Source organism: Anguilla anguilla, chromosome 18, assembly GCF_013347855.1.
Source record: "Anguilla anguilla isolate fAngAng1 chromosome 18, fAngAng1.pri, whole genome shotgun sequence".
In the NCBI taxonomy this organism is placed as follows: domain Eukaryota; kingdom Metazoa; phylum Chordata; class Actinopteri; order Anguilliformes; family Anguillidae; genus Anguilla; species Anguilla anguilla.
In genome coordinates this window covers 23,396,142-23,422,853 of record NC_049218.1, presented here as the reverse complement: position 1 = coordinate 23,422,853, position 26,712 = coordinate 23,396,142, and the positions used below count along the sequence as shown (strand labels likewise).

Here is a 26,712-nt window from a genome sequence, read left to right as displayed (position 1 = left end):
AGTAAAACTCTTCACATCAAACAATTGACACACTACAAAGCAAGAGTCCACATTGGTGAACTTTTATTTTTCACTAAATACAAATATATTTTCGACATCATTTTGATCAAGATAAAGTACTGAAAAGTACTTTTAAGATGAAATGAAAAAATGAAACTTACTTCAGTCTATATGTATGACCTAGTACCAGGCCATTTTTTTGCTTTTGTGAAGACATTTTGTGATTTCATGCATCTACATCCATTTAGTCAAAAGTGATCCTATTCTAAAATCCCTTATAGAAAACTGAGGATGTGGAAGGTCAGTGAATTTAAACCTCATAGCACTGCTAGGTTAAATACAGGATTCCTATTGTCTCCCAGTGGGCATCAGTATAAAGGTGAAGAGATTTATTTTTATCGAAAAGCCCTAACACTTCAATGAGGTACTTTAGCAGGTAAAGAGTTCTGCCTTTTATATTCATGGTTTGGAAAACAGGATGAGTTTCATGAAGAGTTATAAACAAATGAAAATCTACATTCTGAAGGTTTACATGAACCTATGGGGACCCTAGAAATATGTTAAATATTGACAAATAAATACTGAAAACTATTAATGTACTAAAACTGATGTCAGTGCTGAAATAGGTTTTTAATTAAACAGCTTTTCATGTCACAATCTGAAAGTGAATTGCAGTGAACCAGCAGATCATGTGGCTCTCCAGGAGCAGGGTTTAAGACTCCTGATCTACTCTGTGATCAACATCAAGGGACACTGTTACAGGCATTTTGGCCACAGTGAGTCAGGACCTCGGTTCAACATCTCATCAGTCGGTACTGGAGCACTGGGCTGTCCTAGGACCACTCCCAGCTAGCCCTCCAGCACCACTTCCAGTGGCAACGTAAGCTTTCCCAAGATTTCTCCCACACAAGTGCTAACCAAGCCCACGTGTGCTTAGCTTCAGTCATTAGGCAAGAGCAGAGAACTGGTTATGGCTGCTGGGAAATACGACCTTTGTGTGACCAGCAGTTCAGAACCTTGGACCTTTGCACCTGCATAATCTTTGTTTGGACTTTTAACTGACTTAACTTTTTAGTAAAAGAGTCTGGGGTGAACGCATTAAGATCTTGTACTGTGTATGTGTCTGTCCTGTGGCTTTAGGAACGGTTAGTCATACTCAAGATTAAATCACTTAACACTCAGTAGTGAGATTCCTTTGTCCTGTTCCAAAAACTGATGCATTTTGTTCCTTCTCAAATGGGTGGCAAAAAAAAAAGTGGTGTGAGTTGGAAGTGCACATGACACACTCAGCTGACTGAACCACACCCGCTGAAATACACGGTGATGTAGTGGGGAGAGAACTCGATTTGCATCCAGAGTTCGATTCCTAGGTTACAGGCACTGCCAGTGCATCTTTTCAGCTCGGCACATTATGAACCCGCCCCACACCACAGAATGCCTAGCAGTGGCAGACGAATACAGTGCTTCGGTCAAACACAGAGGAAAGTCAAACATGTCCAAGATAATTCAGTAGAGCCGGCTCTATAGTCAATGTCCATGTGAATGATTACTTTTACAATTACGTCAAGATTTTCCCAAGCTCATATAATACAAATGACAAAATACTTGGAAGCATTTCATGTATTTCAAGTGTGAAAATGAAACAGTACCCATCGCTGACTGTTGTGGCAAGCAGACACTTCTGCCATATTAAAGTTAGTTTAGTTATAAATTAAGCTTCTATTCCTTTGACTTTAACAGTAACGATAAGCTCTGTTCCTTCCTGCCACCAACTGACAGAGTCATGGTCTGGTTAATATCCTTGAACCCTGCAATATAATAAACCTGGAACATCTTGAAATAATCCAGTATCTGCGTGCACAGACGGTGTTCCTTGCATATCGGTGGTTGTGATGTCACTGCGTAGAATGCAACGTTAATTCATTTCCTTTTTTGGTCTCCTACGGTGGATCATAGTTTAAAAAGAAAATATTATTAGCCTATAGGTCATACAACGTTGTGGAATCGGACAGGGATCAATACAATACCCATTATTTGCCATTAGCGCTCTCTGAATCAACCACTTTTTGCTGATCCATGATCCTGATAGTTTTCCCTGCGTTGTCCATATTTCTGATTAACGTTTCCAGCCTCCTCTTGATTTTCTTCTGGTCCTCCAAGGCACAGCTTATCACGATGCTCTGAAACTTTTGATCGATTGGCACCGGGGGAACTTCGGTGACGCAGGCTGCATGCAAAGAGATCAGTCGTTTTCTTCCGTTGTCCAGGTCGTCCAACACTTTCGCGACGATTTCATTAATCAGAGAAGTAGCTTTACGCAGAGCGTCCTCCTGTTGAGGGGTTCGGATGGTTTCCACGGAAACCTCGACGGTCAGGGTCCGTCCCAACAAACGGTCGGCCGTTACTGTGAGCTCTTCTCGTTCCCCTGTAAAAATGAGACTGTCCGTCAGAGGTTGGGAAATTCCGAGATAGCCTACATGCAGGTACTGGTATTTAAACGAGACAGTCCGTAATATGGCTAGCCTAAAATCGCCCCCATTATATACAAGGCCTCAATAAATGTATGCAGATATTGCCTTCTGCAAGACAACACTGCAGTTATACAGCTAAAGAGGGTCGCGTGAATGAATCAACAGCAAACAGATCCTACCGTCGCTGATGTTGCGCATTTCTTGGCTGTTCTTCATTGACTGAATCATTTCCAACAAACTCTCCTTCTCTTGTTCCAATGCGCTTGCCGTCTCTCTTAACGCTTCCACCCTGTAAAACAAAGTGGGGTACTTCGTATTAAAAATACTGTACTTTTAGTATTTTGAACAGCAAAACGGATAAACCTTTTTACAAACTCCTTTTATGGCATTGCTGTCAACTTCGACACCCAATGAATGTATAACTTAGGGTTTGATTGCGTACTACCAATTTTGAGCATGGCAATTAGTTTGAGCACGGACGTTTGGAGTAGCTCACAGCATACAACTATCAAATTAACTTTACACAACAGTTGTCATGCGGAAAAATAAACTTGCACACACATTAGGCTACACGCCACATGACCAACCAACTTTCAAAAAATAAAACTAACACCTTCGAAGAATCACATGGAAGCTTCATAGGCAGCTGATCTCACGGGCTCGCACGACTAAACAGAGACCCCATATTGTAATATAGAAGTAAATTGGCAACACATCTAACTCGGACAATGCCAATTGCTGGACAACAACAGACAATATTTGTTAGGAGTATATATTTTCCACAAAAACCCAAATTATTTGACTCATTTTTTATAAATATAAAAACAGCGCTGAACAAGTGTAGCTCAGCGCGAGACGTCTGAATCAGCACTTTCGTCTAAATGAATCTTTTGCCTGGCATTAAACTTTTTGAGCTCAATTCATGCACATAATTGAAACGACCATAGATGTGATTCAATTTCTACATTGGAAATATGAGCGTGTTTATGTTCCCAAAGCCAGCGGCAGTTTTCGTCCTTTCACCGCACCTAACGAGTGTTACGGTTTATACGTGTTACAGCTACTGTCAATGCCCCTTTACACGATTGCTTTAAAAATATTAATATATAGCGCTGAATAATACAATTTCGGAATCTGAACTTAGCAAATTTGTCTCCCGGCGTCACAGCAAGCTATATTTTTTCCGAGCTGCATGCATGTGATCACATTTAAGAACCAGGCGGTTCCCAGCGTTACCTCATTTCCAGTTGGTCCATTTGTTCCAGCAGCCTCCCGGAGCGATCCGCCATCGACATGGTCCTGCTGAATCTGCTCCCCTTGCCGGCGTCATTCATTTTCGCTTGTATTTTTGTTTGAGCCATTTCTATTTGCGTTCGACACGTCTGCTGTAGCGAAGATCAACACTTTCCTAAGACACGAGGCTTAGATAGTCCCAGGAGTAAGTTCTAGACGCTTCCACCGGCAGCGCCCCTGAGTAAACATTTCCAAACATGGGTCGGAACTCCCCCCACCCTGACCTCGCCGTGCCTTCGGACGTGATTGCGGAACGCCTTTGGAGTGCTGCCAACTGCTGCGACTGCTGATGGTGCGGAGGTGTCGCGTAATACGCAACCGCCGCACTCCCGATAAACCAAGGCTTGGGGCCGAACCTCAAAAAAAACGTTAGTCAGAATAATATCCCGGACAAAGGAAGCTATGACCGCTGATAAACTTTATTGAACCGAAAAATACAGTACTGCTTCTGCCCTCTTTGCGTTTTTATTTTATTTACAATAACTTTTTATCAAAGGCCAGCAGTTATTTAACATTTATTGATTACAAATGACTCAAGAGATTCATTATTTTTAAGTTCCTTGAAATGTCCCAGTCAAAATTCCAGAAGGCTTCTCTGTAATGCTTCTTCCATCTCTGCAGGAAAGAAGGGGGGGTGGGGGGGGGGGGGGGGGGTGAGATTTACATGCTATTACATCCCAAGGTATGTCTCTCAAATTGCATTACATACATTGCATTCCTCTGCAATGTAAAGCTACCAAAAAGTTGTCAGATGTGCCAAGTTTTCACAACATTCTCTAAATCATCTACAACGGTTCTAGAAGCCCAGTGCAAACTCGCCATACACCTTGTGATTTAACTGAACATACCCCTAAAGAGAGGCCATTCTCCATGCATGCACGCATGGTAAATGGTAAACGGACTGCATTTATATAGCGCTTTTATCCAAAGCGCTTTACAATTGATGCCTCTCATTCGCCAGAGCAGTTGGGGGTTAGGGGTTAGGTGTCTTGCTCAAGGACACTTCGACATGCCCAGGGCGGGGTTTGAACCGGCAACCCTCCGACTGCCAGCCAATCGGTCTTACCTCCTGAGCTATGTCGCCCCTATATGGCTGGGGAGGACAGCCCTATCCCAAATAGTAGGAAAATAGTAGGAAAAATGAATCGATGGCTCGCTACCTGAGGTAGAACTTTTCAAATCCTATTCCACTGAATTCAAGCACCAACAAAAAGCTGTACAGTAGGCTAGGGGAGGGAGAGGGAGGGAAAGTGAGCGAGAGAGAGAGGGAGGCAGAGAGAGAGAGGGAAAGTGAGAGAGAGAGAGAGGGAGGGGGAGCGAGAGAGAGGGAAAGTGAGAGAGAGAGGGAGGGAGGGAGAGAGAGAAAGAGGGAAAGTGAGCGAGAGAGAGAGAGAGAGATGGTGAAGTACAGGGAGGAGGAGACGCACCTCTCTCCCCCTCCGCCTGCTCCTGCGCCTCCTCCGCGCTCAGGGCCAGAGCGCGCTTCAGATCCTCGTCGCATTCCTCTGCAACGGGAGAGCAAACGCAGCGCTGCGCAGGTCAGACGGCACGTCAGGGCGCATTCCGCAGAGAGCGCCTCCGCAGAGAGTGCCTCCGCAGGCACAGGCCGGGGTGAGTGGGTGATAAATAAAAATAACCACCGAAGCAGAGAGGGCACAGGGCAGGGGGCGTACGCCTCAGCCTGCTGGTGTCTATCTGCGGACGTGTCTGCTTGTGTCAGTGTATTTTTTTGGATAACATAACAATGATAAGAGCAGGCCGTTCAAGCCCAGCAAAGCTTGCCATTTTCCTGACTACGTTGTACCTAGTGTTCTGATTACCTGCAGACTGGATAGTATCCAACACCGTATCAAGCCTGGTCTAGAAAAACCCCAGAGTTTCTGCCTCTACTACGTGACATGGCAAATATACAGATTAGTTTACTAATCGTATTTAAAAATTACATGTCAAATGACCATGAAAATATATAAGTAGCAACGTTCTTCCTCAAAGGACATCAGACAAAGAAGGAAAATGGCTGCTCTGCGCCTGTTTGAGAAGAAAGAAAACAGGCAGTTCGGAAACGGTGACGCACCACTGTCGCCCTCTGCTCCCCTCCCGGACTCCTCTGCTCCCCTCCCGGTCTCCTCTGCTCCCCTCCCGGACTCCTCTGCTCCCCTCTCAGGCTCCTCCACGCTCAGAGCAACAGCACGTTTCACCTCCTCAAATTCTTCCGCTAGAAAAAAAACGAAACAAAACATCAATTCAAACAATGGAACTGTATGAAAGCCAAAGCCCTCTAACCCCATATCAAATTCTCGTTAGGAAGTCCGAATATTAGAGACGTCTAACGGACAATCCTCATTTCAACAGCATGCAGAGCAGCTGGGACTGTAATAAAGGCTCATTTAGAACCAACGGTTTTTTTTACTTTACCAATTAGCATTAAAGCACATTAGCAGCGTTCACATATAAACACGCTCCATTTTAGCTTTTGAGGCTTAGGAACTGGTCTTGTACCGGAGGTTGCATGTTCAAATCCCCTATGGGGCTCTGCCACTGTCCCCTTGGGGAAAGTTCATAGCCGCGAGCATACACACATCTTCAGTAAACACATAGCTGTGTGCGGGTCAGGGGATGTTATAAAAAATGTAAGCAGTATAATTAAGCAGGCAGATTAATAAATAATTTATTGGGGTGACCGTGGAGAAAGGGCACAGCTAGTGGGGATTGGACAGGAGTTTCTGGGGCTACGCCTTGCTCATTCTGGCAAACGCTGGCTGTCCCAAGTACAGGGGCATCCGATTCAGAGGCAAGCACTTAACTGATAAGCACATTATTAGTAATACGTTTGGCTTATCCAGGGCTATTTGCACAGCTGCCATTTTCACACGTTATCCGTTCTTACAGCAGGGGCACTGGGTGGAGCACACCGCACTCGCCTTTCGTTTCCAGGGAGACCTCCTCGGCCTTCAGCACCCTGAGGCCGTCCCCGGCGTCGGCGTGGGCGCGGCCCGGCCCGCGCAGGCTGGCGCAGGGCTCCAGGGGGCAGTGGCGAGCGTGGAAGTGGCTGTGGAAGCTGGGCACGTCGGCGGCGCTCTCCGGGCAGGAACCGCAGAGCACGCGCACGCGTTTCCCCGGGGAGCCGTGCCGGAGGCGCGCGTGCTCCTTGGCCAGCAGGTAGTGGGGGGTGCGCAGGCCGCAGGGGGGGCAGGCGTAGGAGCACAGGCCCTCCCCCGCCAGGCGCCTCATGCAGCGGGTGAAGGCGGCCTTCTGGTCGGCCCCGCCCTCCTCCGCGCCCATGCAGGGGCAGAGGAGCTCGGCCGGGAGGCCGGGCGCGCCCGCAAGGGAGGGGCCGGTCTCTCCGGGCCCCGCCTCCTCCTCCTGCTCCTCCTCCTCCTCCTCCGGCTCCTCCTCCAGGCGGCAGTAGTCGCGGGCGTGCAGGCTGCGGTAGTGGCGCAGGAAGTCCTCCTCGGAGTCCAGCTGCATGCCGTTGCAGAGCCCGCAGAAGCGGCGCGGGTCCGAGCGGCCGGCGTGCTGCAGCTGGCAGTGCCGCGCCAGCGTGGGCGCCTTGAAGAAGCGCTGGCCGCACTTGCCGCACAGGAACTTGTGGAAGCTGTGCGCCCCCACGTCCCCGCAGTGCGCCCGCACCTCCGCCTCCGAGCCGAACACGTCCTCGCACATCCGGCAGAGCCAGCCCCGCCCCTGGCCCCGCCCCCGGCCCCGCCCGCCGCCCGAGGGCCCCGCCGGTTCGGTGGCTGCAGCATCCGCCGGGGAGGAGGGGGGCTTGGCGGGCGTGGCCTTTGCTAGGGAGGGGGGCTTGGCGGGTGTAGGCGGTCCTGGGACAGGGGCGGGGGCGGGCGGGGCCTCCCGCTCGCGGTAGAAGGTGTGTCCCGCGTGGGCGTCCCGCACGTGCGCCAGGACGTCCTCCTCCCGGGGCGCGTCCGTCCCGCAGCGCCGGCACCGGAACAGGAAGTTGGAGAGGTGGGCGCCGCCGTGGAAACGGCTCATGTGCAGCCGGGCGATGGCGGCCTCGCCCATCTCCTTCCCGCACACGCCGCACCTGTGGAAGATCTGATTGGCCGCCAGCAGGTGCCTGCGGGCGGCGGCCTCCTCGGGGAAGCTCAGCCCGCACTCGCAGGCCCAGGCGGTGGCCCCGCCCCCGCCCCCCTGTCTCCGCCTCTTGGCGGGGGACTCCTCCGCGTCGCGGCCCGCCTCCTGCCGTTTGGCCGGCCCGGAGGGCGCCCCCTGCTGGTGGAGCTGGCAGTAGTGCAGCAGGGCCTCCTGCACGGTCCGGAAGGCCGAGACGCGGTGCTGCGTCTGGCTCTGGTGGGCCGCGGCGTCCGCCTCGCGCGGGAAGGTCCGGCGGCAGCGCGAGCAGCGCCCGAACGCGCACAGCCCCCGCAGCACCTCCGCCACCGTCTGCGCCGCCTCCGCCACGGCCCCGCCCTGCCGGCACTGCACGCTGGGGGAGGGGCAAACGCACACACGCAAAAACCGCTGCGAAACAGCGCCGACTACAGGAGGAGGCACACTCTGCAGCTTTGACATACTGACAAAACAGACTTTTAAAAATCACTGACTGTCATCCTATTCGGTGACCATGAGACGGCCAATCAGCAGCAAGGCCTCACAGCTTCTGCGCGACTGATGAAAAACCCGTCACGTGATCAGATGGAAGCTGTACCACCTTGCTGCTGATAGATAATGGCGGTTACGTTTTTGTTTTATCCTGAAGGAGCCTCTTTAGTTTGGTTGTTTACTGTCTGCTTCAGGTATAACTACAAAGGAAAAGACTAAAAGCAAGGTAATACACCTTATGTTGGCGAGGACCGTTATTGTGTATGTGGATACACACTCACGCAAACACTATCCTTGTGGGGACCTCTCACTGACTACATTCATTCCGTAACCTCTAACCCTAACTCTAACCCCAACCACTACATGCCTAACCCTAACCCTAACCTTAACCTAATTGTAAGGCTAACCCTAAGACCTAACCCTAAAACAGCCTCTTGACTTTGTGGGGACCAGCAAAAGGTCCCCACAAAGCATAATTTTCCTCATCTTTCTATCCTTGTGGGGACATTTGGTCCCCACAAAGATAGTATTACAAGTTCTCACACACACTTACCTGAAGTGTGCCCGGGCCTCCATGTGTGAGCTCAGCGTTCTCCTGCAGGAGGAGCACCTGACGCAGAAGGGCACCTCCTTGCAGAGAGCGATCAGCTGGTTCTGGGCGTAGCGCGGGACTGGAATGGGCATAGGGGCCTGGGGCGTCTTTTCTGCAGCCCGACCACGAGAGAGAAACACACGCAACCAATCAGCAACGCTCTCCCAGGAGAAACACGCCGACCAATCAGCAACGCTCTCCCAGGAGAAACACGCCCACCAATCAGCAACGCTCTCCCAGGAGAGAAACACATGCACCAATCAGAAACGCTCTCCCAGGAGAGAAACACACGCACCAATCAGCAACGTTCTCCCAGGAGAAACACGCGCACCAATCAGCACAGAACAGAAACCCTATGCATCTCTTCAGACTGATTTTTGCATTAGTACAACAGATTCATTTACCTGGTGCCCTCTAGTGGAGATTGTGAGGTAAAACACATTCCTGGAGGCCCTGACTTGCCTTTAATCTGTCTGACACCTAAAGGCCCAGATCAGTGACCTGCTATCTGACAGACCACCCCCTGCATTCCTGCACCCACGCCCCCGCCCCGCCACACACACATACACAAAGCACTTGGGCAAAATTCAGCAGGGTGGGAGGAAGAAAGAGGAGGGTCTGGGCGGGGCAGGTTGGGGGTGGGGTTTAATGCAGAGGCACACCACTCAGAGTAAGGTGCAGGTGAGATGGAGCAGAGAGGGCAGTGCCAGGGGGAGGCGTGGGCGGGGCTTAAGGCTGAAGCTCACCGCTCAGAGTAGTGGACTGGGGACGGGGCAGGGGCGGGGTTTAAGGCTCACCGCTCAGAGTGAGGGGCGGAGCAGGGTGGGGGCGGGGTTTAAGGCTCACCGCTCAGAGTGAGGGGGCGGAGCAGGGTGGGGGCGGGGTTTAAGGCTCACCGCTCAGAGTGAGGGGGCGGAGCAGGGTGGGGGCGGGGTTTAAGGCTCACCGCTCAGAATGATGGCATGGGGGCGGGGCAGGGGCGGGGTTTAGGCAGACACTCACCGCTCAGAATGATGGCATGGCTGATGTGGTTACGGGCTGCCATGTGCTGCAGACACTGGTCCCTCAGGTTGAAGAGCAGGCAGCAGCAGGGACAGGCGAAGCACTGGATCAGCTGGAAGGACAGGCCACTCCCATGGCTGGGGGAGGAATGCTGGGGGGGGGGAGGGATCAGCCTAAAAACAGTGTCTGGGGCATTTTCACTTCCTAGTATACAATGGCTTAACTACTAAACATAAAACAAAGCCCCTTAAGATTTCTTTTTCAAAAGAGACCTGGCCAATACAGGAGCCGTAAAATAAAAGTAGAAAAAAATCCACATGAAAAAGCAGAAGTAACAGAAACACAGAACACACACCCCAGTAAAGCAAACCCCCAGAACAGCCAATCAATCACAGCCCTGAGAGAAACAGACACTCCACGTGTATCTATGATACCAGGGCTTCCTGTGCACCTATTAGCCTCAGCTGTGTCTATGACAGGAAAATAATAAAACATCTGTTAATTACACATTCTTGCCTGATACAGTCACACACACACTCACAAGCACATACACACACAGACATACGGACACACTCACAAACACACACACACACACACACACAGGTACTCACACACACACACAGAAAAACACACACACACACACACACACACTCCCATCTCACAGGCTCCGGCGTCCCACCTTGGACCGGTAGTGGTTCTGCCAGGCCGCTTTGGTCTGGAAGCTCTTGCCGCAGGCGACGCAGGCGTAGATCTCCGACGGGCCCCCCCGCAGCGTGACGGCGGGGTCGCAGGGCGAGTGGTCGAACCTGCGGACACAGACGCGGCCCGCCCCCCCCCCTCGGTTAAGACCCCCGCCAGAGCCTCGCTTCGACGCCCACCCCCCCTGTGACAGAACGCCCCGAGCGCCGCCGCGACCTTTTCAGGTGACCCTCCAGCAGGGGGACGCCGTCGAACGTCCGGCCGCAGTTGACCACGGGGCAGGTGTGCGTGGAGGGCCGGCGGGAGCCGTCGGGAGGGGGGGCGGGCCTCCGCTTCATCCATCCGGTGTGCACGGCCCCGGGTTTGGGCCCTTGGGCGGGGAAGAGGGCGTCAGAGTCGCTACGCTTTCCTTACACAAGCTTACACGCCAGCTGCTGTCTCTTCCGCGACTGAAGTGGGCTACAGTTTGAACTTGGGCTACACTGCATAACAGGGCCATACTGACATAAGAAAACACAGCTAGGCAGATATCAGTTACTGATTTTTTAAAAACATATATTTTTAGGGCTTTTTTTTTTTTTAGCTTTATTGGACAGGACAGTGTAGAAAGACAGAAAACATGGGGAGTGAAAGACAGGGAAGGAGAGAGAGAGACAGAGGGGAAGAGATAGAAAGAACGAGGAGTGACAGACAGGGAGGGGGAAAGAGAGAGAGAGAGAAAGACTGGGGAGCGACAGACAGGAAGGGGGAGAGAGAGAGCGAGAGAGAAAGAGAGAGAGGCATGCGTCAAAGGTTGCGCAGTCAGATTCGAACCGCCTACATCATGGCTTGTAACGGGCGTGCGGTCAGCGCTCGACAGGCTACACCACAAGACGCCCCTCCACTCGCCTGGCACCTCACCTGGCATCTTTAGCCACATGTCGACGCAGTGCTTGGCGCTGCGGGTCTCGCCGCTGCTGGCGTTGAAGGCCAGCTCCTGGCGCCCGTGAGCTTGCTGGGAGACGATCTTCTCCTGGAACGAACCGGGAGCGCGGGGCGTCAGAACGGCGCGAAACCGCGGCTAATCAGCGCGGTTAATTAAGCGTCCAAAGTGTGAAAAAGGGGAAACTAAATCACCGACAAGCTGCGGACAGGGCCGAAAACAGACCCGGTAAAAGCATTTCACAACTTCAGCCAAAAGGCGGCTTCAGCAATATGTCTGTCCTTTTTTTTTTTTTTTTGAAAGCAACAGCACACAGAGAGGCTGTAAAATGAGAGGGTGCATTAAGCATGTCCTCTCATCCAAAACCACACAGCTGTGACATTATTTGCCTGGCACCATCACGTTCGCTTTCGTTTCTAAATGTGGGCCGGGCCATTTTATGCAAACGAACGTTGGGAAAAAAACAGAGGCGACGGCGTGTTGCCGGGGCGACCCGACCTGACCTTGAATGCTCGGCACTTCTCGGCTCTCTCCTGCTTCTCGGTGGCCACTTGGTGAGCCAGCCGGTCGAGCGTGGACGCCACCTTCGCCTTCTGCCTGTCCACCTGGTCTTCGACCTGCGAGCAAACCAGACCGCGCTGACCCCAGTGTCACCGGGTATGCACAGCATTCCAGACAGACGCGTAACAGTCCAGCCTGAGTCACTCTCCAGGAGCACTTACTGTGCCAAGACTCTACATTAAACTGAACAGATATAATCAGATATAGTGCAGTTTGTGCTGTTTTCTGTCGTCTGAAGACCCCAGTCAATACTGTCCAACAGAAAGTGCTAACGCTGTGGACAGCAGCATCAAACTGGAATTCGTACTAAAAGCTGACAACTACTGTAATATTGCCAAGATGAATGTTTAGATACTTCCTATAATAACATGACACGACAGCAACATTGCTATTACCATTCTGCAATACCTTCAATGCCAAAGACATCCAATAGGCATGAAGTAAACAAAAAAATCCTTAGTTTTCACAACATAGTGTGTAAGTAAACAAGGACAGCACTGTAATTCCAATATGTTCAGCCTTATTGCTCATTAAGATCCATCTTTTCTGGTCAAGAGTGAAAACAGCACTAACCTTTCTGAGCATTAACTGAGGCACCTTGTGCAACAGTGTGAATACAGTGACCCACCTGAGATTTGTACCTTCACGTATCTGAATACAGGCCCAGTTGTCTAATCACTACAACAGAACACCTGCTTTTCTGAGTTAACTTAAATTTGGTTAATGCGCTCCCCCTCAATCAAGCAATCATGTTCACTCAATCACTGACCGTCCTGTGAACAGGAAAGTCTTCATTCTCCCCATCGCTCAGCAAGTCGATGTATTCCAGCACTGGTCTCAGAGGTCCTTCCTAGTGTAAAACATGTTGACAGGATAGAGAGAGAACAAGCTGTGACGACATAACGACAAACACTGTAGCCTAATAGGGTGATTACCTCGTGCCCATGCATTACATTTGGTCTTCACAGCAAGGGCGATGCTTGCTAACTATAAATGTCGTAGCAGGAAGCACATCTTACTCCATTTCATTGCACAGCTGAATTGCTGCTGCAATGGCATAATATGAATTCAACGGCCACTTACAGAAACGAACTCCACTTCATCCTCGTCCGTCACAGGCGAGGTGGCCATCATTAACCATGCCTATTGTCTGTGAAAACAAGACTAATTCACAAAAGAGCACGGTACATTGGCTACAGCGTTCTAAATTACAGTTAGCTAATTGGCTAATGTTGTACCGACCCGTTAGCACAATTTCAGGACCGAGACTAAACTTTTTTGAAAGGACATACAAGACTGAATTAACGTTCAGATAACCTCAATGACTATTTTGGTACTTTCAAGCTTCTCTCATCATGCGCCCAATCTAAATGTATACGCAATTATGTTGAGTCACGATGCTACCGTGAGCCGTCCTGCATAAGGAAGTGGGTTTAACTCACGTTCTATCCGGTGCTGTGATTGAAAATGGCCCTAACCAAGAAAGTAGCTATCATAACCCTCTTTGACGTTAGCCAGCGACTACTAGTAAACAACAGGACCAAACATCGTCGACTGGATAGCGACTTATTAAAATGCCTATATAAGCAAAATACAAGATTAGATTGTTAATGTAGTAGTTTGGCAGTTACAATAAAAACTTGCTGCAAGACATCATTGCACCATTGCCACCCCTTACGTATGTGATGTTTTTTGCACGATTGCATTTTTATCGATAGTAAAGTGAAGTCCAGAGAGTACATTCTCAATGCATTCGGGTCGTGCACCAGCTACACTGGGCTGCGTTATACAAACACATGAACCATGACATGCAAATCCAGGAAACGAGCGAGGAAGCTAAGCAAGTAGCCTACCTCCTAATCTTGCGGCGTGCACTTGTAATTTAGCTAACTCCGAACAGTAGGCTAATGTATCAATATTCACGTTACTTAGCTAGTCAGGTTAGCCAGGTCATTCGATAGCCAAAAGTATTTACTAGTATTTACCCAATAAATCCAAAATAGCTACAGGTTAGCAATGGTTAGGTTACCATTGCGAAATTAATAGCCGAAGTTCAAAAACGCTGTCCAACGCGAATCTTAAACAATGCAATCTCTGAATTATTTAGCTACTTATCTCAAAGTGCTAACATATGCTAGCTGCTTACCTCCTGTGTTATTTGTCTTCGCGCGAAAGTGCTCTGGTGTATGCTGCGTTTACGTCACTTGCGTCGAGGTTACATTGTGAACCTGCGCCGTACGTCACTGTTCCGAGCAGAACAAATATTGCAAGTAAATGGCAATATTATATTCAATCAATAGTAAACCTCTAACATCATGTAAATGGTAATTTTGCGAATATGCGTAATTTAAATGGATAGTAAAATAGGTTAATTTAACGAAGTTAATCTACCTAACACTTCCCTCCCAGGACGTCAATCAGTGTCTACAATGTGGTTTGTGATATGTTTAGAGGAATTGTTTATCCTCATAAGCCATGTTATGTCAGAAATATCGATACATGGAACGAAGAATAAAAAATCCTATGTGCACATTGTGCTTATTGTGGTATATTGCTAACAATTACATAAAACGGTTACAAAATTTAAATTGATAAACTTAGGTGGGTCAATAGGCTCCTAATTTGGTTGTTAAGTATTCTTTTTTTCCCCTTAAACTTATTAACACAGTACAGGTTTGGCTCGTTATCATTTGCTTTGTTTTTGAAGTCTTTTTTTATCATTATCTTTGTTCCTTTGCTGATGTCACTTCACTGGCTGCAGGTTGCTGCCAGGATCAAGTTCAAAGTCCTGACCCTCGCCTACACTGCAGCCAACAGGACGGCCCCTGTCTACTTACAGGACATGATTCGATTCTATAGGCCTACACCTGTTTGACCACTCCGTTCTGCAGCAGCAGGCGCCTTGCACCGCCTCCCATCCGAATAAAGGGTTCTCGCTCATCCCTATCACAGAGCTTCGCCACCCTAGCGCTCCAGTGGTGGAACGAACTCCCTGTCCCTCTTCAAACCACTCCCTCATTACCCATCTCTTCAGACTATACAGGCCTGGACTAACTGCCACCACTCTGTGGATCATTTCACTTAAATTCCCCTCTTTCATGCCACTCATGTACCTCCATTCCAGCACTAATTGTACTTTGTATTATCGTCCTAATGGTGTAGCTTGTACTGCCCCCTAGTTTGACTTAGCCTAAATTAGGTCAGAATAATGTTCACTGTACAAAATGAGTATTGTACCTTATTGAACCTGTGTGTTGTAGTTGTTCCAATGACCTTGATATGCACTTTTGTACGTCGCTTTGGATAAAAGCGTCTGCTAAATAAATGTAATGTAATGTAATCTACGAAATTGTTAATTTTACTGGCCACATGCCCACACTTTCACCAGTTAGGAGCCCAGTGACTCACCTCAGTCTTTAAGTTGATCAGTTACATTTTTTTATAATTTTTTTAAACCTCTTTTTATGTAATTGTTTGCAATATAGCACAATAAGTACAATGTGAACATACATTTTATTCTTCATGCCATGCATAGCTATTGCTAACATAATATTGCTGAAGAGGGTAAAATAATTCGTCTAAATATGAAAAGCACCTAATGAAGAAAAATGAACAGCTTGTTAAAGTTCTTAGATTGAAACTGTGGTTGGAACAGGAACCAGCATACACTGGGGGTCCTCAGATCGAGGGTAGGAACTACTGGCCTAATGCGTTCAATAATATATTGTATGAATTCCCTTTTTTAAGAGTTACTTTTAGGAATGTGCCTTCAAATTATTTCTGAAAAAATACTTTGTCAAATTGCAACACTTGAACATGGCTTTTCATTATTCTTTTTAAAAATAGCTACACATATATGTATTTACTTATTTTTAAACAATAGCTACTTTAAAACTATATTAATTGCAGATCTTATAATTAGACTTATAATTTAACATTTACTAAGTGGCTAGCCCATTTATTAATTTCTATTATTATTTTATTAAGAACCTTCTCACATCGTTATTACAGACCTTTGTACAACACTACTGCCGTGTAATATGAAAGTCCATTCCAGAAAAAAAAGAAAAAATAAAAATCAATAGAATTTTGTCATCAAAAAGATACAAAAAGGTCAAAGGTCTAAGAAGTGCTGGAATAGTGGAATGAGACAGATAATCAGCTTTAACTCCATTCGCTGCCAAGCAGTCTACATGCCTGCAATTTCACTGCTGTTTTGGCGGTGGATTTTCAAGCTGGTAGTGTTATATTTCAGGCAAATATTAAAATCAGTAGATGATGCAGTACAATTAGAATGAGATACAACCTCTCAAAAGCGGCATGTTGGGCCTCATTCACAAAACATTTCTTAAATTGTTCTTGTTTTTGTTCTTTAAAATGTTCCTAAGAAAAGCCAATATGAGATTCATGACACATGTGCAGACCTTTGTTTTTGTGTATGAGATGATGAATGCTGACTGTAAATTTTATGTGCAATCATGTTCATGTGACTAACATAAGGAAACAGCCAAGAACAAATACAGACAAGAAAAAAAAGAAGATGAATGCTGAAATGTTCTGGGTAACGTTCTTACAGTTTATGATCAAATGTGATCGTACTATCACATTTGCTATAGCTTAAATTAAGAGAAGACTGATCTATGAGGGGGTGGGTAATTATTTAGACACAATTTATAAATTAAAAAGTTAGTCGCTGAAATTTATTAATTTCTGACAGCAATTAAAAGACTGAAAGTACACAAATCCCCGGGCACATACTGACTTTTTGAAAGGTAGAGTATACGATATGTATATGGACGGCTTTCCCCAAATTTGCTCTCTACCTGCAATTGCAGAGAACTATACAGAAAAATAGTGTGTTCTGGTGCCACTGCATTAAATTACCAAGGTGTATGGCACAGGCAGTAGCATCAGTTCTATAGTGTTATGCAGATATACTGTATGTATGTATTTTACATTGGGAATATTACCTTTGTAGCTTTTGACCCATGGGAACAATGATAATTGCTGTATATGGTGGGATTGATGTACTCCTAGCTGCCAATGAAAAAGCTTTGACACAGTAGTGGTTACAGCCTAAGACGCCATCAAAAGAGAGATGCGACTGAACAATCTATGTTGTGGAAAAAAACTTTTTTATTTCCCTGTAAAGTGCACATGGACAAATTCTCAAAGTACTGGCTAAAATGGATGGAGTATGTCCCCCCTTTAAGACTAGAATTTACTCAATTATAGAATGAACAAAATGGAAGCTATTCTATATTGGTATAAACGTGTCATTGCAGGCTTGTTATTTGTCATTAAAATGGAAAGACAATTCGACGATAATGTAAACGGTCAGTACCTACACTTGCTTGGTGACGTTGAATTTTTTTTAACAATGTGTTGTCGGGATGTTAAAATCGGGTTTTGCAGATAAGAACCAGATCCTTGCATGTTAGTAGGTTAGAGAGAGAGGGGCTGTCATAGTTTTTACATATATAGCTCCAAAACACTACGCTTTCCCTAAACTCCCCATAAGCACTGCAGGACCAGGCCCAAAGGAACGCTGGCTGTCCTGAACGGACAGCTCATATTGGGTCAAATGAGTAGGATTATGCGCTTACTTAAAACCCACAGTTCATGTTTGCACATACGTGAACGCTTTTTGGATCCTGTGTTTCGAGGAGAGTGTGGGCTATTCTGCGAGGAACACACCAAGTTCGGCTGGACACCTTTAAATTTCGCTCTCCTCGCCTGCGGCAGCTTTTCTGAGCTCAGATGCAGATCCTCGCATCCTCCTGCATGTGCTGCAAAAAAACGCCGCTTCGGCTATAGTGCTGAGTCATGGATAGTCGTCTTACATTGTTGAAATCGATGGCACTTCAAGGGTAGTCTGTAGGTCCTTGCTCCAGCGAAACAATTCCCCATGATCGCGCGAGCATATGTATTTTTGTATTTAGCTTAAAGCCGTAGCGGTTGTGAGCGCGCAGCAATTGCTGACCTGAATCGTGTTTTAGGATGATTGCTGCGGCGTTTTTGGTCTTGTTGAGACCGTATAGTATTCAGTGTGTACTGTTATTATTGCTGCTATTGCTCGGAACTATCGCTACAATTTTGTTTTTCTGCTGCTGGCACCGCAAGCTTCGTAGCGGGAAACATCCCATCAAATCTGTGCTTTCTGGGCGTTCGAGGAGCCGTGGTGAGTAAACCTCCATTGACGGCGACGCGATGATCCACCCTTGCAAATAATTATTCATGTCGTTTTTATATAATGACCCATTTAGAAATTGTCTGTACCTTGTGCTATTTATAATGATCTACTTGTCACACGCAGAAAGTGGTTGGACATTACATCTTAAACCAGGACTGCGACAGCCTCATGGCAACTAACTCCTCTATTAACTAAGGATGTCGTATTTTGTCTGGCATTGAAATCAAATTTCTTACCTTACGCGTTTATGTCCAGTCTAATAAATTATACATAACATGTCATAACATCCGTTTACAGGATTTCATATCAGACAGTATTTATTCTCACAGTTGTCTTGCGCAAATATAGCCCATAAAGGATATGTTAGAACACTTCTCATTTGTTCCAGAAGCTGGTTTCCGGACGCATCATTTTCGATCTGAGGTAAATAATATGCTTATTTGTATGTCAAGGTCACGGTAAGTTGCCTGGTCTTGTCAAATAATGAAAAATGAAAGGCTAGGACAAAGAAAGTTCTGGGTCTTAATTGAGTGGACGCCGCAGCCTAGCTACTCTCAACTGCATCTTAAACGCGATGTTGCTTTAAAATGCGCATTGCGCATGTGTGGTCAATGTATACTCCAATCCATGTTTGTATTTGACTGTTATAAAGATGATCTGAACTCAAATAAAATTTTGTTATGTGCTGTGTATTTTCAAAGTTGCTTGTTTGGGCGTGTGTGAACGCTCCACGATTTATCTCTGTCCTGCTGTTATCAATCAGTCTGTATGAATTTAAGTTACAAACAGCCAGCTACAATGGAATGATCTACAGGACAGTGCACTAATTCCACCTTTATTCAATACTAAATCAGTAGCCTGTTTACAGGAATAGATCAAGCCTTTGGAGTCATTCCTCTTCTGAGTGTGTCACAGCGTTATTTCCCTTGGGGCCCGTCCGATGTGTCATGTTTTGACAGTGTTACCGACATAGCCCTCGCCATGCCAGAAGGAGCGCGCGCGTTCGAGTCGCAGAAGAGGCCAAGCCACTCATAGACGTTCCCGAGAGCGACCAAGACGGATCAGCTCTGAGGAAACGCAAAGTGAAGAAGAGAGTCCAGCCGGAGTTTTACCACTCCGTGCAGGTTACCCCGACACGCAAACCAGTAGGTATTTTCTTCAGTTGCCACTGCACTTTTCGCATTTTTAATTCTACTGGTTCTGAAACGACCCATTGAAAAGTGAACATATGACTAATGCGCTGCAGAAACCAATTTAATAATTATGATGATGATGATGGCGAGTATTATTGTATTATTATTAGTATGGTGCTATTTGCAATTGAATGGTATATTTTTTTGTGGAGTTTAAAAGCACACTATGAAAATAGTACATCAGATTGAAGGTCCTGGCACACATTATAGAAGTCTCCTTATTTATGAATGATTACCTTTTACACCATTGACTCCAGAAGGACACTAGAGCTGTGCAATTATATTGAATATTTTAGCATTTTTAAAACAACCCTTGCGACACATTGCGCAAAAATGCACCCAGATGAGAGTTGTGAGTTGTTTCCTCACACAAGGCTTCAGAGAAATGCAGCCACCATACATTACTAATAGCATCTTTTGAGGGCTCCTGAGTCCTGTCTCGACTTTGTTGTAAAATGGAGGCTGTAGAAATGGATGGGTTAGCACATGATATTCCCAAGTGTCCTTTAAAATCTCAGGGTAGTCTTGCTGCACAGATATAAAGTTACCAGGATGGACTATAACAATACAGGTATGTCTTATTTATGTATAGATTTCTTTTTCCTTTTTTTATTTTTATTTTTTTTACCAAGATCAGGAAAAAAAGTTATGAGTTTGCAAAAATTGCAGATTTATGTCAAATATATACTGTGATTGTACTACAGATCACTATTTGAAATCGACTTTTGTCAAAGCAATAAAGCATCCCATAACCACATTTAAGGTTATGGCAGAACATAATGGCTGGGTTGGTAGAATGTAATGGATAACATGTTTAATGCACACACGCACACACACACACACACACACACACACACACACACACGTACATGCAGTGCTGGCACAAACCATGTAAACACTGTGCTTAAAGAAGAAGTTTGGTACACTTTTATCTGTGCCCTTTTGTCTGTTATTGTTTCCCATCTGTAAAATGTATTTTAAATGGTTATTCTCTTGACCAGGAATGGTAATGACATTATGTGACCTTCAGTAATTAGAAATGAAGTATACAAGCAAAAAAAGCTTTTCTTTGAATTAATATTATTCTTTTTTGTAGACAAAGCAGTACTCGTTAAAGCTTATTATAAAATTTCCAACAGTAAGATACATTAAACTGCGCAATTATGTTGGTATGAGCTAATACGTACAGGAAGGTGTAAAGATTATTACTTGTTTAACAGAAATGCTAATTATTTCTTCATTTTTGTTTTATGTTGATAGTACATTTATTACATACCACATTTATTATGCCAAAAAGAAATTGTTTCAAAATTAATCATCAAACTTAGCAAACTGTTTATAAATGCAGCGTTTCCATAATTTGTGCCAGCGCTCTCCTTCTCTCTCTCTCTCTCTCCATATATAAATAGCCTGTTTCAGCAGGACAATGCCACGGACCATATAGAAATGGTTTTCCTGATATATATATATATATATATATATATATGTGAACTCCATAATATTTAGGACAAAGGCTTTTTTTCTCGTGATTTGGCTCTGTTTCTTGGCAAAACTCTGGTCAACAAACGCCAATAACAGACTCCAGAGGTAATCAAAAGCCTAGAATCAAGACTAGATACTGAAAGCTGTTACTTTACTTTGCATTAAATAATCAGTTGAACCAGACTAATCATAAACATCTCTGAAGCCCTTTGTCCCAACATTATGGCACATTTAACCCAACATTTAACCACTTATGAATTGTTTGATTACAAAGGTAAAATTATGTAGTACATAGGCAAATCAAGAAAAAATGTTTTTCTGCCAAACGTTATATACATATATATATATATATATATTACAAAGGAAAAGAGAAAATATCATCACAGTTTCTTGTAAAATAAATAAATAAATAAATAAAATAAAAAAGGTGCTGGATGCCAGATGCCTTGACCAGCAGGGTAAATTGCTCCTAGCTGTTGCTATGGACAACTGTGGTACATAAAACAACATCATTAATGCAGCAATGGGCATGTGATATGAATGTAAATTTTTATGAAATGGCAAATAGCTTGGTACAATTACAGAGTATCTTCTGTTATTGAAACACAAACACTCAGTGCCACAATCTATAATCAAATACCAAATTAAATAGCCTCCTGTGGTGACATTAAAAAAAAAACTGTGTAGAACAATGTGAATATGCCACTGTCATAATGCAAAGGACGTCTATGAAATATAAAGAATATAAAGGCCCCCCACACAGATCTCTGAAAATTACACATATATCATATACTGGATCATATGCATAGTCATAAACGATTTTAATAATCTGAGCTTCAGGTTAGTTTTTAATAGATCATTACGTCAGTTGTGGCAAGATGTGAATTGATTTCTGCCTCTGCCTGTGTGGAACCTGTTTTCATGATTAAATTAAATTATTTTTCCCCCTGTTCTTAACAGAAGCATGTTATTGAGACAAGTGAAAAATGACTGTTATATAGGGATTTGAATCCACTTTTTTCAGTTACACAATTACAATTACAGTTGAATTTCACCCATTAGTGACCAGCTAGAAAGATGCCAGAATTACATTTGTCCTTCACCGGTAGAGCCTAAAAGCTTAGATTAGGTAGTTTCTTTCACTGCAAACATGAAGATTTAACATTTCTAGAGACCTACCCACGTTATTTGGTAGGTAACTCATTTTCCGTAGTGTAGTGTTAGTGTTTGGGACAAAGATATATTTTTTCTTGATTGATTCTCTGCTTTTATTAAAGGGTATTTTTATACAATTTGATTTCACTATGTAGAAATGACAGAACTTTCTCTTTTATACACAGCAGTATACTGTGCAGTACAGAGCCAAATCAAGAAATAATATGTCTTTGTCCCAAACATTATGGAGCTCACCATAATTCCTAAGTGACACCGCACTGTTGCCCTCATTTGGTGCTGCCCATTGAGGTGTGTGTGTGTGGATTTTTTAACCTTTAAAACTAAAGTGGATCAATCCATAATCAATGGATGCCATTTTGGCTCAAAGAAACCAGTTCCAATTAGCAGGCACAATGTAGACATGTTTTCGGTACTTGGTAGTTAAATCAACAAGCTTCAAAAGAAGATTGCTAGAAGTATAATCCTTACCAAATGTGTTTGTGTTGTTTTGCTTTATGATTATGTAATGGTAAGGTGGGTGGGTCTAGAATGGGTGGAGCTTTATCACAGTCGGGTGGCTGCAGATTGGGTGGTTGCCTCTGAGCCAGGAGCAGCCCAACAGTTCACACATATTGCTTTGAGTGTAATTTCTTCCCACACTAGTGTGACATTTTTCCCCCAGCACTGGAAATGTGCCAGTTTGGACTCCTCCCATAATATGTACAATATATTTGGTTTAAACCTGCTATTGGTTACTATTACAAACCTAATCGAGATTTTGTGTAGTGCATTTTCATAGAGAATAACACCAGTGTAAATGAGGCTATTTTAAATCTATTTTAAGTTGAAGGGCTTTTCAGTTTATAGGATTTTAAATTTCCTGAACTGAATTAAGACTGGTGTGGTGCTCATGACATTGCACCACACTAAAGTACAAGTAGATTTTTAGCTTATATATATTGATATATAGCTCTAGATACTAGTTTGACTATCCCCTCATGATTGGTTCTCAACTGGGATGACAATGCATCACAATGTTTTTGATGATCAATCACTCTTTTCCTTTTTTTAAATCCATTTTATGAGATATTAGATTTTTGCCTGTAGTGTAAAAACAAGTCAGTGTTTTGAAACACACAAGGGTCCAAGATCCACACAGACGGTCTTTTGGCATAATCTAGGTTTTTGATGTTGTTGTTTTTTACAGTTTTGATGGTGGTTAAAGGAAAGATTTAATCTGTGGTGCACTGCTTTTTACACAGACCAGATACAGTACATCCGTCAAGCCTTGTGTGCCTTCCGCAGTACCTTCTACGAGTACCAGAAAAACTGGCCATAGAAGGTATTGATCCATTAAAGAGAAGTTTGCCCTCGTCTCTGAGCAATTTCATAGTGTTTATTTCCCTCCTCCTTCTAACTCAAACAGAGGCTGCAGTATTACTATTTACTCACTAGAGGCACTAGAGTATACTGTGACTGGCATTGATGATGCTTGTTTTCTACATGCACTGCTTTCATATTCTTTCGTGTTCTCTTATTGTATTCTAAGTTAAAACTGTCACAGTGTAAATAGATTGGGGTCAGAGTCAGAAAATGAAAGAGGGGTGCTATACTCTGGCATCATAACTGCTCTCCAAAAGAAAGTTCTGGAATTATTTAATAAGAACTTTGAATATACTGTATGTCTTTAAGTTAATCAGACAGTTTAAAAAAGCTGAATGTAATTTTATTTTACCAAGAGATGCCTATTGCACAGAAGTTGATTGTTTAATTGCCTGTTGCCTCAGGCTTACGTATATGAATTTACATAATTAAGTAATATTTGCTGTATCATGAAAGATTCTGCACTGAGGGATATTCAGAGATCTCCCCCTCCTCCCAAAATGCTCTCATAAAACACGAAGGAGGATGACTCAGTTGTCTCAACCTTGTGAACAGAGAGCACAAAATGTAGGCTACTGATATGGGGCTAGATTGGTGTGAACAATTGAAACGTCCTTTATTTTTTGCTTGTTAAATATATATTTTTCTTTGAGAAATTGTATTATACAAAATATATAATATTCCCATTTTGACCATACCATAGCTTATTAGCTGTATTATTTTATTTTACCTACTTTGCTCTTCTTTACCGAGGGCATAAGTTACTTTGGCGGGCGCTTCAGTGTAAATGCTAATGCATTATTGTCTTAAAAGGCTTATAAAAGCACGGTGCTTGCAGGCTTTATTTGTGCAGCGCTTGATAAACAGGATGCAGACTAAGTGATTGTGCATGTGTGTGTGCGGGCGTGTCCACACGCGTGTCCATCCGCTTGCACATGCATTTAGTTATGCTGCTGGACTCCACCCTCCGTTCACATGACCTTGAACAGAAAACTCCATGTCTGCACCCAAGGATTACTCTGTTATCAAATGTAAAACAGAACAGAACAGAACACAATTGTTGCCACGGGGGTGACACATTTTAACAATTCCTTTGAGCTTTTAACAGATTCTTTTTCACCAGACAGAAACTGTAATTTGTAATTTTGTGCTCTCAGAAGTTTTACTTTCTGAATTGCGACCCTACAAGGCTGTCATATAATTTCAAACACCTTTACCAGCTTCAAAATCTGTGACTAACTCACCAGTACTGCACGAGCAGGCACACAGGGTGCAATTGTAGGTTTCAGGATTTAACAGTTTGAGGCAAACTGATTTTGGTTTCTCATTTCAGCCAACTGACAGCAGAGATCAGGGGACGAAGCCCTAAATGTTAAAAACAGGTTTTACTCTGCCCCAGTCCAGGCAAACTCCCGCACAAGCTTCACAATTTCATCCTGTTCTAGCCAGGAGTTAATTGGGTTTGACTAATCTGTTAACAGGTCACCGGTCCTGTTTTCATTGATCCATGATCGTTTTAAGTGCTGCGGTCTTATTTTAACCACCTAGATTCACCCACCATATAAGTATTATTACGGCATGCAGCATGTGTAAGACCATCCCAGCAGGAAGATAATACACAGGATATGCACTGTGTTTTCTTCATTGGGCTGTCGGTTCAATGGATGGGCTCAATGAGCCATCACTGATGGATGCACATTGCATAAAATGCATACCATGCTGTATGTGGAGCCAGAAAACTGATTAGAAGAAACAATAAAATCTACCCCCACTGACAAACATGGGGCCGGCAGATAGAGGGTCACAGCAAGAAGGTCCTGAGTTCAAATCCAGCCTGGGCCTTTCTGCGTGGAGTTTGCATGTTCTCCCCGTGTCCACATGGGTTTCCTCCGGGTACTCCGGTTTCCTCCCACGTTCCAAAGATATGCAGGTAAGGTTAATTGGAGACTCTAAATTGCCCATAGGGTATGAGAGTGTGAGTGAGTGGTACGTGTGCCCTGTGATGGACTCTGTGTGTTCCTGCCTCTCTCACCCAATGCATGCTGGGATATGCTCCAGCACCCCCTGTGTTCCTAACCAGGAGTAAGCGAGTTAGATAATGGATGGATTACAAATATGGGTGGGAGCTGGTTCTACAGATGCCAGAGGCCTCTGTGACCAGTGTCTGTCAGACCAGAGAAACTGCAACATCTGCAACATCTGCAGTCCTGTTTGCAGAAACCAGTGCCCAGTTCAATATGCCATTTGAACCCCTGGGCCCGTGAAGTAAGGACTTTCTGAACCCGTTCGCTGTGTTTCTGACTCTGGATGGCCCAGAGGTTCTGAAGCTGTCCCGGCCTCTTGTGATGTAAATTAGTACCATCCGCGATCTGTCACGCCAGTCCTCCGTGGGGAGGTCACCAAGTTTGCTACGGGGGTTGGCTACAGGTGCCGAGCCAGATCTGAAAGAAATGTGACCACATCCAAGCGAATCTGTACTTGACCAGACATGCCACTGTCTAGTCTCTGTAAATTAGGTTTTGCTTCAGACAGGGCTGTACGTGAGGGAAGAAAGAGACCGGGTTCATTTGGACAATGCGGTTATTTTGTTGAGATTTGCCCATCCGCCTTACTGTTTTTCATGGCTGGTATGTAACATTAGAGGCAGTGGGTGCCACATTTAATGTTTGGATAGCAGCATTTATTTATTGACCGGTCCAGGTCTTAAGAGTTGAAGCTAAGATATTGATCTTTCCGGTGAAAGATGTCTAACTTGCTAATGGAAGGAAATAAGCCCGTTGGCCTTGGAAACATAACACAATCCCTGCCATACTGGTTATCTAAGCAAGAGAATGGCTTACTTTTTTTATACTGGACAAATGCCATTGAAACCATAATGACAGTACAGTACATGCAGTTAGGTTATGCAGTGTGGGTGTGGTTAAAACAGACTTCACGTTCAAATTCAGGCAGGCCACTGCACTCTTGAGCAAGTGCTTAATCACAATGGCTACAATTAGTGTGACTGTAACTTTCTCTCAGTGAAGTCTGTTTAACCTTGTTGTATATATTTAACTGCATTGTATGAATTCTGTAATTTTTGTTGTGATACTTCCACTCCATGGCTTAATGCTCATAATAATGAACTGTCACATTCCTGTGTGTCAGTCATATTTTACTGTCCTATTGCACAATGATTATGACTGAAGGCAAATCAGGCAGCTTTT

General features: G+C 44.9%; 3 protein-coding genes across 8 annotated transcripts in view; 1 reads left to right on the top strand and 2 right to left on the bottom strand.

Moving 5' to 3' along the window:
* Positions 1–41: 41 nt before the first annotated feature.
* bag2 (BCL2 associated athanogene 2) lies at positions 42–4,059 on the bottom strand. Its single transcript, XM_035399729.1, has 3 exons — positions 3,708–4,059; positions 2,651–2,760; positions 42–2,425 (listed from the first exon to the last, which is right to left on the bottom strand). The coding sequence occupies exons 1-3, from the start codon at positions 3,830–3,832 to the stop codon at positions 2,031–2,033; spliced, it is 630 nt and encodes a 209-aa protein (XP_035255620.1). The 5' UTR covers positions 3,833–4,059; the 3' UTR covers positions 42–2,030.
* Positions 4,060–4,164: 105 nt separating this feature from the next.
* znf451 (zinc finger protein 451) lies at positions 4,165–14,333 on the bottom strand. 5 transcript variants are annotated; one of them, XM_035399722.1, is made up of 13 exons: positions 14,247–14,333; positions 13,184–13,250; positions 12,870–12,950; positions 12,043–12,156; positions 11,518–11,629; positions 10,834–10,987; positions 10,598–10,724; positions 9,919–10,069; positions 8,878–9,028; positions 6,686–8,208; positions 5,839–5,979; positions 5,192–5,269; positions 4,165–4,379 (listed from the first exon to the last, which is right to left on the bottom strand). In XM_035399722.1, exons 2-13 carry the CDS (start codon positions 13,232–13,234, stop codon positions 4,339–4,341), a joined length of 2,724 nt encoding a protein of 907 aa, XP_035255613.1. In that variant the 5' UTR covers positions 13,235–13,250; positions 14,247–14,333; the 3' UTR covers positions 4,165–4,338. The 5 variants fall into 5 exon arrangements, with proteins under 5 accessions (XP_035255613.1, XP_035255615.1, XP_035255614.1 ...); XM_035399724.1 differs by lacking the exon at positions 14,247–14,333 and adding an exon at positions 14,086–14,240; XM_035399723.1 differs by lacking the exon at positions 14,247–14,333 and adding an exon at positions 13,954–14,091.
* Positions 14,334–17,710: 3,377 nt separating this feature from the next.
* Positions 17,711–26,712, top strand: part of dst (dystonin) — a 206,867-nt gene continuing 197,865 nt past the window's right edge. The window contains exons 1-3 of one of the 2 annotated variants that reach the window (XM_035399721.1): positions 17,711–18,281; positions 18,682–18,716; positions 19,253–19,438. In XM_035399721.1, coding sequence (XP_035255612.1) covers positions 18,101–18,281; positions 18,682–18,716; positions 19,253–19,438 — 402 coding nt within the window. In that variant the 5' untranslated portion in view covers positions 17,711–18,100. The remainder of the gene's footprint in view (positions 18,282–18,681; positions 18,717–19,252; positions 19,439–26,712) is intronic. The other variant, XM_035399719.1, reaches the window with a different exon arrangement.